Consider the following 14,037-nt stretch of genomic DNA (forward strand, 5'->3'; position numbering starts at 1 on the left):
TGACGTAACATTCTGGAGCCCCTACCCATTGGAGATGGATCTCTCAGTGTCCTCAGCCATATCTCAGTGTCCTCAGCCATATCTCTCAGTGTCCCCCTTTTCCCTCTGCTCAGCACTTTCTCTCTCCACAGAGGCCCAGGAAGGTTAAGCTCCCAGCCGTGGACCTCAAAGGTCAGATGTCACAGGCTTTCCTTAACTGGACATTCCCTTGAATGCGTATCAGTGGCTATCAAATAGAATCTCTTTTTTTTTTTTTTTTTTAAAGAGAGAGTGAGAGAGGAGAGAGAGAAAGAGAGAGAATTTTTTAATATTTGGTATGTGGTGCTGAGGATGGAACCCGGGCCGCACGCATGCCAGGCGAGCGCGCTACTGCTTGAGCCACATCCCCAGCCCCTAAATAGAATCTCTTAGTTTGCCCTACAGCTTCTTCAGTTGGAGGCATGATCAGGGCCTTGACCTGCCCCAGACTTTACATCAAATTAGAGCAAGTCCTGGGGCCTTCCAACTCCTGGACCTAAGCCCAAGGGATACCCCACTTTGTCTCCCTCATTCCATCTCATACGATCCCAGGGCTGCTGTGGGTAGGGGAAAAAAATGCAGTCCCTGACCCTGCCTTCCAGGGCCTGGAGGCTGGGACAGTAACTGCAGCAGTTTGTTGGGGTCTGGACTTCTTCCTCATCACGTCTGCCCAGTTGCCCCAGTGACTGTGTGACCCGCCCCCCACCCCGCCCCGCCCTTGCATGCTGCTGCCTCCCATACCCACCATATAAATAGAGGCGAGCAGCAGCTGAGCTCTCTTGGCAGTCACCATGAGGGCACTGCTCCTGCTCTGCTGCTTCCTGGCCTCGCTCCTGCTCTCAGGACAATCAGGTACGCCTCCCTACACAAGTGGACCCCGCTGTACCCCAGATGCTTCCCTGAGGTTTTCTGTTCCCTGGAGTGGGGGCTTAGAGCCAGTGGCAAAGCTTTGCTCCTTTCTGGTGTCACTGTCATTACCCTTCTCCTTGGGGTCTGGGCTGTGGAGGAAGCAAGGTGCTAGAGTGAACTGGGGGATAGGATGGCTTGGGGGAGGACAGAGGAAGTAAGAGAGGCAGATGGGCCTGAGAACTAGGCCAGGGTCAGAGAGAGGAGCCTGGATGGCCGAACCTGGGAGAGAAGACCTCCACAAATCAAGTCTGGAGGAGATTCCAAGATGGACAAAATAACAGATTGGAGCTGGAGGTCATTTGGGTTATCCTCCCACTGCGTGGGAGAGAGGGCAAATGTCTTGGCTCTGGCTAGAGCCCTGGGTTTGCATGACTGAAGACAGAGGTGGACACTGTGGGCAAAGTTGGGGATCATTTTGCAAACTGGGATAAATTTGGAGTTTTTTAATAGGGTTTGATATAGATTTAGGATTTGGGCTGGAAATAGAATTAGATGCAGAGTCCAATGAGGAGGGGGACCCATTTTGGATGAGATCCTCTGTGAGGGGCAGGGGCTTTCATCAGGAAGGGGCTCAGCTCTGCATGCTCGGCTTTCCTTTGACATCTCAGCACTTTGTGAGGCAGAGCCGGTGGCTTGGGTTGCAGCATGGAGGTTATTTATAGGCTATAGAGGGGACACCAATCATTTTGTCACCTCTCATTCCTAAGACTCCAGGGGCTAGCTTCCCCTTGGGGATGCTTTGGGGAGGGGCTGTGGGATTCCCCCTAGGAATCTAGGACTCCCACTGTGTCCAGGCTCAGCCTTTAACCCATGTCTGCACATGGGACTGTGGGGACCCGGGTTCCTGTCTCTATAAGTCTTTGAGGTTCTGTCTCCTGAGAACAGGGGGCTGCAGGGGCATCATCCCAGCAAAGAGCAGAGATCAAGAGCAGCAAAAGCCATTCTTCTGGGGGTTAGGGGTTCCGCAGGGGGCTTCGGCCATAGTACATGCTGCTGGGCCCTGCCCTTGTCTGCCCTTGAGTTAATTTGGGCTCTGCGGGGCTGCAGTGGCTAGAGTGGTGAGTATTCCAAGCGGCTGTCAGGTGGCTAAGTATGGAAACAGCTATGTAATTGGATCCTGAGCCCCAAGCCACTGCCACCCCCTCCCCTTTGCAGCCCCTCCTCTGAGGCCCAGCCCCAGCTGCCACCTCTGGGCCTCCACATAGCAGGGCCATAGGAATTACTAGCCTTTTACGGACATCCTTCATCTTTCCTCCCACTGAGGGAACTGGGCATCTGTGATGTTCCATAGGCCATGCTGGGGGCTCTTGCTTCAGGGAATAAGCAAATGCTTTGTGGGAAGGATCTCTGTGCTGTTTCCTTTCTGGGCCCTGTGCTGTGCTCTTCCTCTGGCACGTCCCCCAGTGTGGAAGCACCCCTTCCTCCTTGTTCTTGCTCACCTTATCACCACTCTGCCTCAGCTGTAGATTGCTTAGTCAAAAGGTGGCTTTCTCCTGGGCCTATGGGAGCATCCAAGCCACCAGGTGGTTCCCCAGGCCTCCATAATGACAAGTCTTTCCTTGTGGTTGATTTTCCCAAGAATTGGGCTATCCTGGCCAAAAGTCCTGTCTTTGTCCCTGAACTCTTCTCACTCCCCCACTGTGTATTTCCCTCCCATTTCTCTCAGCTCTCATCTGGATGGCAATAGAAGCCCCTTCTTGCCCATTTCAAAGGGTAGGAACTATGCATGCTGCCTTCTTTTCTACTTATGGTGTCCCTGTGTCGCTCTGGACTAGGGTGGTTGGCTCTGCAGCCCCTATCACCTACCAGGAGACCAAGCATCCCTCTCTCTTCCACCTGTGCCAGGACTCAGATGAAGTAGCAAAGCCCTGTCACCAGACACCATCCTGGTTTCCACCCTCAACCTGCTTCCCTAATCCTTGTAACTATCTGGGTTCCCCCATGGTCTGGGTCATGGAACAGGTCTGCTCAAGGACAGGGGGAAAAGACCCTAGAGATAGCTTGATGATCTCATTATCCAGAGACGGTAAGGAAGGTCAGAGAAATGACAGATTTGTTTGAGTCAGTGACAGAGGCATGTCCAGCAGTGTTGATCTCACCCACCAGGATTTGCTTCTGTCCTCTGTCTCTTTGACAAACCTGTCCTGTGGGTGGGTATGAAACTGGGGTGGATAAGGTCACCTGAGGGAGATTTCCCAAGAGATCAAGAGAGTGATGCTTTTGTTCCTCTGATTCCATGGAAGTGGGGTGAGGTAGGTGGTGCCCAGAAAGTATTTCTTTGGATTTAAGCCATTAATATTTATTGGTGAAGGCTCATTTAGTACACTTTTGCTTCCTGTTGTCCCTCCTGTTGCTTGATACGGAGATCTGTGACATGGGGGTTCTGTGTCCATTTATCCTTCATCCTCCTTCACACCCAGCCCTGGTTTGTAGACCATCAAACTGCTCTGGCTCCCCCCCCCTGCATCCCAATAGCAAGGAATTTGTGCATGCTGAGGGTATCCATTTTGAGTCCTAGGACTAAAGTGTCCCTCCTAAAGAGACAAGGGTACAGTATGAATGTTAGGAGCCCTCCCCGAACTGAGATATTTCCAGGAGGAGTTTTCATTCCTGTCACCTCAACAGGGCACTCCACCATCCACCATGGGGAGGCTGCTGAAAGAAGGGAGAAGCTCAGGGTCTTGGGGAGAGAGCAGACCCCAGAAGCCCTTTCAGCTCCCTAAAAGCATAATCTAGTCCCCCATTTCCCACACAGAGTCTGGAATGGTAGACCAGGATATACTTATGGATGCATCCCCCCTGCAAAAGAGTGACACCTTGCTTGGTGGCCCATGTAATGGAAGTTTAAGAAATGATGATTTTGTCCCATATCTTAGTGTTACAGTGAAGACCATACAGAAAATCCATGGCAGGCTAGAGCTGAGGTTCAGGTCTCTTTGTGCCTTGGCCAATGCTTTTGCCCCCTTATTCCCTTCTGAAGTCCAGATAGGTCCGGTTGCATACTATTGGCCATTTGGTACTCACTCTGGTGTGTGGACTGGGAAGGAGCCTGACCTGTATGGACAAAGAAGGAAGATGGCTGCCTCTGCTTCTGGCTTAAGGAACAAGGACAAGGCTAGATGTTGTGCATCCTGTATGGAACATCCATCATGAATGGAGGAGTGGGACGGGGTGGGGTCCACTGCTGTGGGACACTGGGATGGAGCACCCAGGCTTACCTCTCTCTCCTGGGCACATTCCTACTCCAGAAACAAATCCAGATCTCCCATGGCACAGCCCTTGCAGGTAAATGTTGCTTAGATATGCAAGCCCTTCCTTCAAACACCTCTTTGCATTTCATCATTTTAGGGACTCATCCCATATTTATTGGGTTGCTGCTGTTTTCATATATGGGACTAGAGGAATGCAGATAGGTATTCTGTTTTTGGTGGGCTTACAGTTAAGTAGGGACTCCTACTGGAAAAGTGAGGTGGGCTGAAGGAAGGGGACAGGTTTTCTTGGGCTAAGCAGGTCAGAAAGTAAAGATGAAACTGGGCCTTGAAGAAAGTAGGATAAGGACATAGGGAAACATCAGGAAGGGAAATCCACGTAAAGGGAATCGGATGAGGCAACTCATGGAATCAGAAGAATGGGGACCTGAAGAGATCCAGGAAAATGTACCATTGTTCTGTCTTGGATGAGGGTGGGCAGATGGGAGTGAGGCAGCAGGAAATTTATTTGGAAGGTGAGGTTGGGGCGGAAGTGCAAGGCCTTGACTGGTAGGCCGAGAAGGGCAGCTTTATTCTGTGGACAGTGGGAGGGCTCTGGTAAAATACACAGTTGTTGGTGGAAGGAGCAGGATTAAATGTCTCAGAGGGGATGAGAAGAAACTGATTGGTCAGACATGCCAGGAATTTAAGCAGGGTGGTGGTGTGGACTTGGGCAAGGCTGAGAACAGGGAGAAGGGGGAACCTCAACAGAGAACGGGGGTGGAATCAGATGAACTTCCCAACCTGATGAGCCAGGGCGGGGAAAGGAGTCCTGACAGGCTTATGTAGGTTATTGGAGAACAATCTTGCCAGAAGAAGACACCATGGAGTGTAAGAGAGAAAACAGATTCTAAAAGTTTATTTTGGGTTATTTTGAACATCAGGTGCTGGTGGGATGCCTGTATGGGGATATTTCAGAGTGGTTAGAAAGATGGGCCTGGATCCTAGGAGGAAAGTCAGACCTGGGAATCTGGACATGAGATTCATTTGGGTGAAGATGAGAGTGAGGCAGAAACGGAGGAAGCTGTTGCAGAGAAAGAATGAGATTTGAAGACTAGTCCTGGAAGAAACTGGACTTAAGGAGTAGGAAGAGGAAGAGGAAGAGGATAATAAATGGATTTTAGAAAGATGGGAGGGGATCCAAGAAGAGACAGTGGCTTGGCAGCTAGGAAAAGGATGTCTCCTAGAGGAAGGGGTGTTCCACAGGATTAAATGTCACAGAGATGTCGAGGAAGAGATGGTGTTGCTTTCGACAACCTGAGGTCACTGACATATTATAAGGGGTTTAAGAGCAATTAGTGAGACGTGGAGGCAGACATAAAGGGCTGAACATGGTGGCACAAGACTCTGATCCCAGCAGCTTGGGAGACTGAAACAGGAGGATTACAAGTTCAAAGCCAGCCTCAGCAACTTAGCAAGGCTCTGAGCAACTTAGGGATACCTTGTCTCAAAAATGAAATGAAATAAAAAATAAAATAGGCTGGGAGGGCTGGGGTTGTGGCTCAGTGGTAAAGCCCTTGTCTAGCACATGTGAGGCACTGGGTTTGATCCTTAGCACCATATAAAAATAAATAAAAAAAGTATTGTGTCCATCTACAACTAAAAAAAGGAGGGTCCTGGGAATGTGGCTGAGTGGTTAAGTGACCTTGGGTTCAATCCTTGATATCCCGCTCCCCACAAAAAAAAAGACTTAAAAATTCAGTTGAGGGGCTAGGGATGTGGCTCAAGCGGTAGCGCGCTCGCCTGTCATGCGTGTGGCCCAGGTTCGATCCTCAGCCCCACATACAAACAAAGATGTTGTGTCTGCCGAGAAAAATAAATATTAAAAACTTCTCTCTCTCTCTCTCTCTCTCTCTCTCTCTCTCTCTTTCTCTTTCTCTCTAAAAAAAATTCAGTTGAGTGGGATAAAGACAAGTAACACTCTGCAGAGGTAGAGAAATTTTTCAACACTAGAGAAGTGCTAATGGGCCTATAGGAAAGGATTCTGTGGAGAGAGAAAGATGGAAGGAAATGAAGAAGAGATGGGAGCCAGGTGACTGAAGGCTCGGAACACTTGAGGAGGGTAGGAAAGGTCGAGGAAGGTCTAATGGGGAACATATCATGGCTCTGGGGAGAAGCACTGGGGAGACCTCAGGTGGGCAGCATACGTTAGAGATAGGCTCTGCAGCCCCATGACAGCCAGCAAGCCAAACTAGGGAACACGGGTGTGGATCCTGGTCTACACTGGGGATTTCTCCAGAGGGCATGGAAGGCTACGGAGGGAGGAATGAGTCTAATCTTCTTAAGAATCTTGTGAGGTAGAAAGGGAGACCTCTTGGGGCTGGGGATGTGGCTCAAGCGGTAGCGCGCTCGCCTGGCATGCGTGCGGCCCGGGTTCAATCCTCAGCACCACATACCAACAAAGATGTTGTGCCCGCGGAGAACTAAGAAAAAATAAATAAATATTAAAATTCTCTCTCTCTCTCTCTCTCTCTCTGTCCCCCTCTCTCTCTCACTCTCTCTTTAAAAAAAAAAAAAAAGAAAAGAAAGGGAGACCTCTTGCCCCAAGTTTATGATGTTGAGGCTGAGCCCAGTTCCTGTTATCCACTGCTGGGAGGAACCAGGTGATACCTGAAGGAGGAGGCTGAAGGCGATGCCATGGGTCAGTGTCTCAATCCCTGAATGCTCAGGGGTCTGCCCCCTTTGGCTGACACCTTAGAGTGGAGGGCAAAACTAGCTTCCAGGCTCTGTCGCCTAAGATAAGTGTTCAACTAATGTCTGTGGGTCTACAGTGGGTGAGGCACAGTATTTTGACTCCATGGTGATTAGATTTTTAAGTGGAAACTGATGTGGGAGGCACATGCCTGAATTAGCCAGAGGTTGACCTTGTCCTTGTTCTTTCTTGTGGGATGGAACACGGGTTCAGCCCTCCTTGGTGTCTTCCTAGTTGTAAGGCCTATACCCTTCTCATGGCCCAGCAGTGGGGCACCCTAGAGATGAGGCAGGTAAGTGAGAGGAGCACGTCGATGGGGGGCTTATGATTTTCAGGAAATCCTGGCTCCTCAGAGCCCCTGGCCCTGCTCTCATCTATCTTTTCAGGCAAGCATTGGAACTTGAGCAGCCAGCCTTCAGACTTTGTATCTACTCTGTGTGATCCGTGTATTTCCTTTGGGTGGCTCCCTTCCCTCCTCAACACTGGCACCTGCCCCATCCTCCCTCCTACTAGCAAGATGTATAGATGAGGACGGCTTGGCTCACTCCGGTGGAGGGCCAGTGGCTCAACAGCTTGCACTATTGCTCTCTCAGATGTTGTTTTAGAGGATCCAGAAGACCTTAGCTCCAAGAGTGCATCTTTAAGGTGGACTTGCCCATTGCTTTGGTGAGCAAGGTTTTACCCAGTTCTTACATCACATTACAGAAGCAATAGGTAAGCCTGAGTACAAAGGGGCCAAGCTGTGGAGTGGGGCTTCCTCCACCTGTTCCTGAGTGAGTGTGAGTGCTCAGAGAACTGGAGCCATGGCCAGCCCAACTGTGTAATCTGCCCAGCAATTGGGTTTGCCTAGTGTTTCCCGTCTCCTTATCCCACCCTAGTGTGCCTAGCAGGAGGCAATGGTCTGAACAATTCAGCAAATGGAACAAATTGGATTTAGCTGAGCTTCTGGAGAGTTACTTCTTTCTAGTCTATGTCAGGCTGTGCTGTCATGATGTAGAGTTTTTGTTTGTTTGTTTTAAGATACTAGGGGTTGGGGCTGGGGATGTGGTAGCGCACTCACCTGGCATTCGTGCGGCCTGGGTTTGATCCTCAGCACCACATACAAAATAAATATGTTGTGTCTGCCGAAAAACTAAAAAATAAATATTAAAAATTCTCTCTCTCTCTCTCTCTCTCTCTCTCAAAAAAAAAAAAAAAAAAAGATACTAGGGGTTGAACCCAGAGGCACTTTATCAATGAACTATACCTCCAGCTGCCCCCCCCACCCCCTTTTTTTTTTGGTACTGGGGATTGAACTCAGTAGCCCTTAACCACTGAACCACATCCCCATCCCTTTTTTTTTTTTTTTTTTGTATTTTATTTAGAGACAGGGTCTCACTGAGTTGCTTAGGGCCGTGCTAAATTGCTGAGGCTGGCTTTGAATTTGAGATCCTCCTGCTTCAGCCTCCTGAGCCACTGGGATTACAGGCATGCGCTACTGTGCCTGGATGCAGCCCTTTTTACTTATTTATTTTTTCTTTTGAGACAGGGTTTTGCTACGTTGCTTAGGGCCTCACTAAGTTGCTGAGGCTGGCCTTGAATTTGAGATCCTCTTGCCTCAGCATCCTGAGCTGCTGGGATTATAGGTGTGTGTCACCAAATCAGACTTGGGGAGTCCTGTCCCGTCTTGTTTCATCCTCTTTCCTCTCCAGCCTGAAGGTGGTTTTACTCACAGACAAGGTCCAAGGCACCCTTGGAGCAGCTATTGCTGAGTTGCCTAGTTACAGAGTTGGGTGGCAGTATCAGAATTGAAGTTCCAGAATTAAATCAGAAGTGGATGTAATTATGTAATTAATAATCAGAATATAATTAAGTTAAGTAATAAAATTAAGTCAGAATTTCATTTAATCAGAATTAGAGTGCCTGAGCTACTAGGAACCCAACCATTCACATCTCCTAGCCCAGGGCCTTATAGTACCTCCCCTAGCCCTCCAGTTCCTCCCCAGGTGGTGTGGAAGGAAAGCCACTTGGGCTGCCCTGAGGCTGGTGTGCCTAATGACCTATTTCTGAGGGCAGCATGAGACCTTCTTGGTGGACCCCTTCCCAGGAGCCCGTGTTTCCTGAGAGTGCTGTGGGGAATTCAGGGAAGCAGGATGACTAACGCTGCATCTAGTTCCAAATCTGGGGTCAGGAGGATTTTGGTGGAACATTGCCCAGCCAGGGTAGGCTCCCCTGGTTCATTGCAAGGGTGCTAAGAAATAGGAAGAGGTTTTCTCCCTCTCACCTCCTTCCCCCAGGTTCCTTGTCCTACACAGCTTTGAGAACCCTTCCTTTTTCCTTCAGTTCAGAATAAGTGTGGATTGTGTGCCAGGCCTCAGGTGCCAAGGGGCTCAGCACAGAGTCCTGGAGAATGGGAGATGTGGCTGTCCTTGGGGAAAAACTCACCCTTTGGTCAGGGAAGCAGAATGGACTTGGATATGAGGTAAGGGTCAGGATGTGATCAGAAAGAAGTATGAGGGTGCAAGGACTGACTTGGATGCTCCAGGAACTTGGGGGAGGTAGAGGAGTGGGGTGTCTGATAGGAGAGGAGGGAAAGGAAAGGCAGATGCATGGTTCCCATAAGGCTCAGCTCTCAGCCCCTTGTCAGCCCTGCAAGGTCCTGGCTAGGTCACATGGTGCAGGAAGGAACAGGCTGTGTGTCTCTGCCCCCAGGAGCTGACCTTCTATTTGGGGAGATGACTCGCACTGAAAAAAAATCTAACTAACACCCCCAGCAGCCTACGCTTTGATTGGAGTGTAGAGGATGGCTGAGAAAGTTGGGCTATCAATTCTGAGGGGACAGGGGCTATGTTTCTGTTTAATTCACTCACAGAGTGGTCCCCCTTGTTTGTGGTTTTGCTTTCCATAGTTTTAGTTACCTGTAATTAACCATGTTCCAAAAATATTAAATGGGAAATTCCAGAAATAAATAATTCATAAGTTTTAAGTATAATAACTTTTCTTATGGTCTATTGTTATAATTGTTCTATTTTTATTAGTTATGTTTATCTTTTATATGTCTTATTTATAAATTAACATTATCATAGGTATGTATGCGTAGGAAAAACAGCATGTATAGGGTTCTATATTCTCTGTGGTTTCAGGTGTCCACTGGGGGCCTTGGAGCATACCCCCTGCAGATAATGGGGACTGTTGTACTGTATTGCGAACCCAGCACTGCGCTTGGCTCAGTGAAGGCATTTAATAATGTCTAATGAATGAGCAGATGATTTGCGCAGGCAGCGTCATCTGAAGATGGTGATGGAAGCCAGGAGGTGGGGAAGCTCAAAGGATTGCACTGGCAGGAATGGGATGCAACCAACTCAGGATAGAATGTGAGGCTCATGTTCAGGGGAGCCAAGGCCACCCTGATGGGTTGGGGCCAGCTGGGAAGGGCCTTGAATGCCTCTCCAAGTGGCTGTTTCCCTAGGCCCCCAGCAGACTCCAGTAGGTTCCCCTTCTGGCTAGTCCCCCCACACCGAGTTCCTCACAGATATTTTTGGATCCTACTAGATCAGGGACTGCAAAACTCTGAGTTCAAGCAGGTGCAGGCAAAATCTGGCCTGGAGTTCTGGATTCACAGGAAGTGGGTTGTGCTGGGAGCTTGACCCAGCACCAAGCCAGGGGAGAACCCTGGGGTTTGTGAGCCCCATCACTCCCTCCACCAATGGGTTGCTGCCAAAACTGCTATCCCTGGTCCTCCTCCAAGGGCCACTGGGTTAGGACCCAGGCCAGCCCAGTCACCTTGCATAAATTTTCCCTAGATGGCAACAGGTAAAGGAATGGCTTTCTTTGGAAAACATGTTTCCAACGCACATCTGATTTACACTGAGTTTAGGTCCTGGCACCACATGCCCTACACACCTGCATCCATGTCCACGAGAAGCCTTAGCTGATTTGTTGGTTACTCAGTTTTCCCTGCATTTCCGCTCACCTTTATTCCAAGAATCAGGTGGAAGATGACTTATTTTCCTACCATGTATCCAAGGAGATTGAGCACTCACCTTGGACAGGCAAAGATCAGGAGAATGAGCTTGGGGACAGCAGTGACTGTATCACAAGTCTGGTGGCAATCTCATCTCTTTCTCCTGTCTTCCTTTCTGGGTTTCCTTTCTGAACTGGTGGGACACCTGTACTTGAGGACAGAGCAAGCACTAGTTTTGTCATAAAATAACCACCAAGTTCCTTAAGATTCTCTGCACCTGTTTCTTTGCTAGTAAAATAGGGATAATAATACTTGCCCTGTTTATGGCATGGAGCTGTTATGTGACTAAAAGAAGAAAATCTTCTTTGATATCAGATATTGTTTAGGGTTAAAAGGGTTTGACCTTAGTGACATAGTCTTACTGTTGAACATATGCTGCAGCTTGACAGTTGCTGCCAGTTTCATCAAATATCATGAGAGATGAACAACCAGGGGAATCCATCAACATTTCTGCTCCTGTTCAGGACCATTAATATCTTTGGGATTCTCTGTCCTCAAAGAGCTTATAACCCAGGAGGAGGGATAGCCCATGCTCATGAGATGAATAGAAAACCATATAAGGCAGGTGGAATCAAGGGCTAAAAATAAGCAGCTTGAGAGTCCAGAGAAGGGGGAGCAGTTGTTGGAGAGGCTTTGTGGTTGGGGACAGCTTGAGCTGAGTTTCAGAGCATGTGGATACCAGGTGGTAGGGGCAGGGTCTGGGGGCTTTAGAGCCAACAAACACCATCTTAATGTGAGAGCATGTGGGGGAGATTCCATAGGGATAGGCTTAGATGTTGGTTCTTTTTTTTTTTTTAAGAGAATTTTATTTTTAATATTTATTTTTTAGTTCTCGGCGGACACAACATCTTTGTTGGTATGTGGTGCTGAGGATCGAACCCGGGCCGCATGCACTCCAGGCGAGCGCACTACCAGTTGAGCCACATCCCCAGCCCATAGATGTTGGTTCTTATATTATTTCTCGTGGCTGCTTTAATAAGTTGACACAAATTTGTTGACTTTAACACAACAAAAATCTAGCCAGGTTCAGTGTTACATGCTTGTAATCCCAGCTTTTTGGGAGGCCAAGGCAGGAGGATTGCAAGTTTGAGGCCAGCCTCAGCAACCTAGTGAGACCCATCTCAAAATTTTAAAAAATAAATAAATAAAAAGGGTTGGGGATGTAGTTCAGTGATGATGTGTCTTTTGGTTCAAGCACCAAAACCAAAACCAAACTAACCAACCAACAGAAATCTATTCTCTCACAATTCTAGAGGCCAGAAGTCCAGAATCAAGGTGTTGGCAAGGCTGCACTCACTTTGAAGGCTTTAGGGAGGATCCTTCTTGCTTCTTCCAGCATCTGGTTGCTGTCAGCAATCCTTGGTGTTCCTGGGCTTCTAGACTCTTTGCTCCAGTCTCTGCCTCTCCCTGCCTGTGTTCTCCCCTCATCATGTAAGAACATTGAGGACTTTGGATTTAAGACCCACCCTAATGCACTATGATCTCGTCTTAATTGATCACATCTACAAAGACCCTATCTCCATGTAAGGTCAAATTCTCAGGCTCTTGGTGGACAGGAATACTGGGAAGATACCATTCAGCATACTGCAGTTCCTTACCCTGGGACCCAGTTGTCTAACAGTTGCTGGCTTTGAATGTTTAGTCTTGTCTTTCTCCTAGGAGACAGTCTTCTGCTGGGCAGAGTTGGCACCTGTTCCCTTGTGCTCCCTGGTCTTACAGCCCCATGGTGGCTCCAGTGGCTAATTTGGAACTAACTCTTCTGACACACCCACAGCAAGTGTTGAATGAATGTATGGACAGCTGACGGGGGCAGAGGATTCCTGAAGCAGCCTCTCTGGCTACAGTAGTCCTGGGGAGGAGGGTGCCTGCTGGGTGCCTCAGCTGCAGAGCAGGTTAGAGGGGGCAGATACTGAGGGAGGGAAGGCTGATTCCTGGATGGGAGTGTGATGCAGAGAACAAGGACCAAGAAGACCCAGCTTTCTCCCCTGCCCCCTGCCTGCTGTGCCCCGATCTCTTTTCAGTGGGATTGAACCCAGGGGCACTTTACAACTGTGCTGCATCCCCAGACCTTTTAATTTTATTATTTTTAAATTTAATTTAAAAAATTTCTTTAGTTGTAGATGAACATCATGCCTTTATTTATTTATTTGGTGCTGAGGATCAAACCCAGTGCTTCACATGTGCTGGGCAAGTGCTCTATCACTAAGCCACAACCCCAGCTCTTAATTGAGACAGGATTTTGCTCGGTTGCCCAGGTTAGCCTCAAACTTGAGATCCTCCTACCTCAGGCTTGCAAGTAGCTGGGATTATGGGGATGTGTTACTGTGCCCAGCTGGGGTTCCCATTCTTTTTTTTTTTTAATATTTTCTTAGTTGTCAATGAACCTTTATTTTATTGATTTATATATGGTGCTGAGAATCGAACCCAGTACCTCACACATGCTATGCAAGTGCTTTACCACTGAGCCACAACCCCAGCCCCTGAGGTTCCCATTCTTACAGCACCTTTCTGCTAGTAGCAGAGGTCCCTCACTGGAAGGGCAGAGTAACAGAATCTTCTTACTGTGGATAGCAGGGTCCCTAAACTGGAGTCTGAGTGTGTGAGCAGCTCTGAAAGCAGATTGTTATGGCTCATCTGGTTCTAGGGGAAACGGGATGAGGGGACTGGCCTCCACCTCTTTCCAGCTCAGGGTCTTCAAGCCTTTTCAGAAATATTCACCAATGATCATGGGGGCCAGTGTCAAGGGGCCCTCCTTAACCTGTTGTTCTGGGCTTTCCTCTGTCTGGCTCTCTCCCACCTTCCTAAACGTAGCCGCTGGTTACTTCACATGTCTGGCTGGGCTCCTGCAGTGGACCATCCAAAATGTGCCTTCGTGAGCAGCTACTCAGAGCCCCAGGGATCTGCACCCCCACTCAGGCACTGAGACTTTGCCCTTGTGGTTGGATCTCTCTTCCTGCCTGCTCATCTCCTCCATTCAGATCCTAACGTCTGTGAGGGTGGAGCTGAGTTCAGCGGTTCCATTTTGGTTATCACAGGTGATAGCTGGGACAGCAGCTCTCCCTGAGGTTCATTCATTTGTTCTTCTTGGCTCTTTCTTTCCCTCCCCCTCTCTGTTCCTTTCTTGTACTTTTCTTGCACTGGGAATTAAGCCCAGGGCTTCACACATG

General features: G+C 48.8%; 1 protein-coding gene across 3 annotated transcripts in view; it reads left to right on the plus strand.

The window, feature by feature from the left end:
• The first annotated feature begins 744 nt into the window (after window positions 1–744).
• The window catches only part of SRL (sarcalumenin), a 39,398-nt gene continuing 26,105 nt past the window's right edge, over window positions 745–14,037 (plus strand). For 2 of the 3 annotated variants that reach the window (XM_081299593.1, XM_081299594.1), the window contains exon 1: window positions 745–870. In XM_081299593.1, coding sequence (XP_081155719.1) covers window positions 810–870 — 61 coding nt within the window. In that variant the 5' untranslated portion in view covers window positions 745–809. The remainder of the gene's footprint in view (window positions 871–14,037) is intronic. The other variant, XM_081299595.1, reaches the window with a different exon arrangement.

The sequence above is a fragment of the Spermophilus citellus genome (assembly GCF_964194105.1).
Source record: "Spermophilus citellus genome assembly, chromosome: 6".
Taxonomy (NCBI): domain Eukaryota; kingdom Metazoa; phylum Chordata; class Mammalia; order Rodentia; family Sciuridae; genus Spermophilus; species Spermophilus citellus.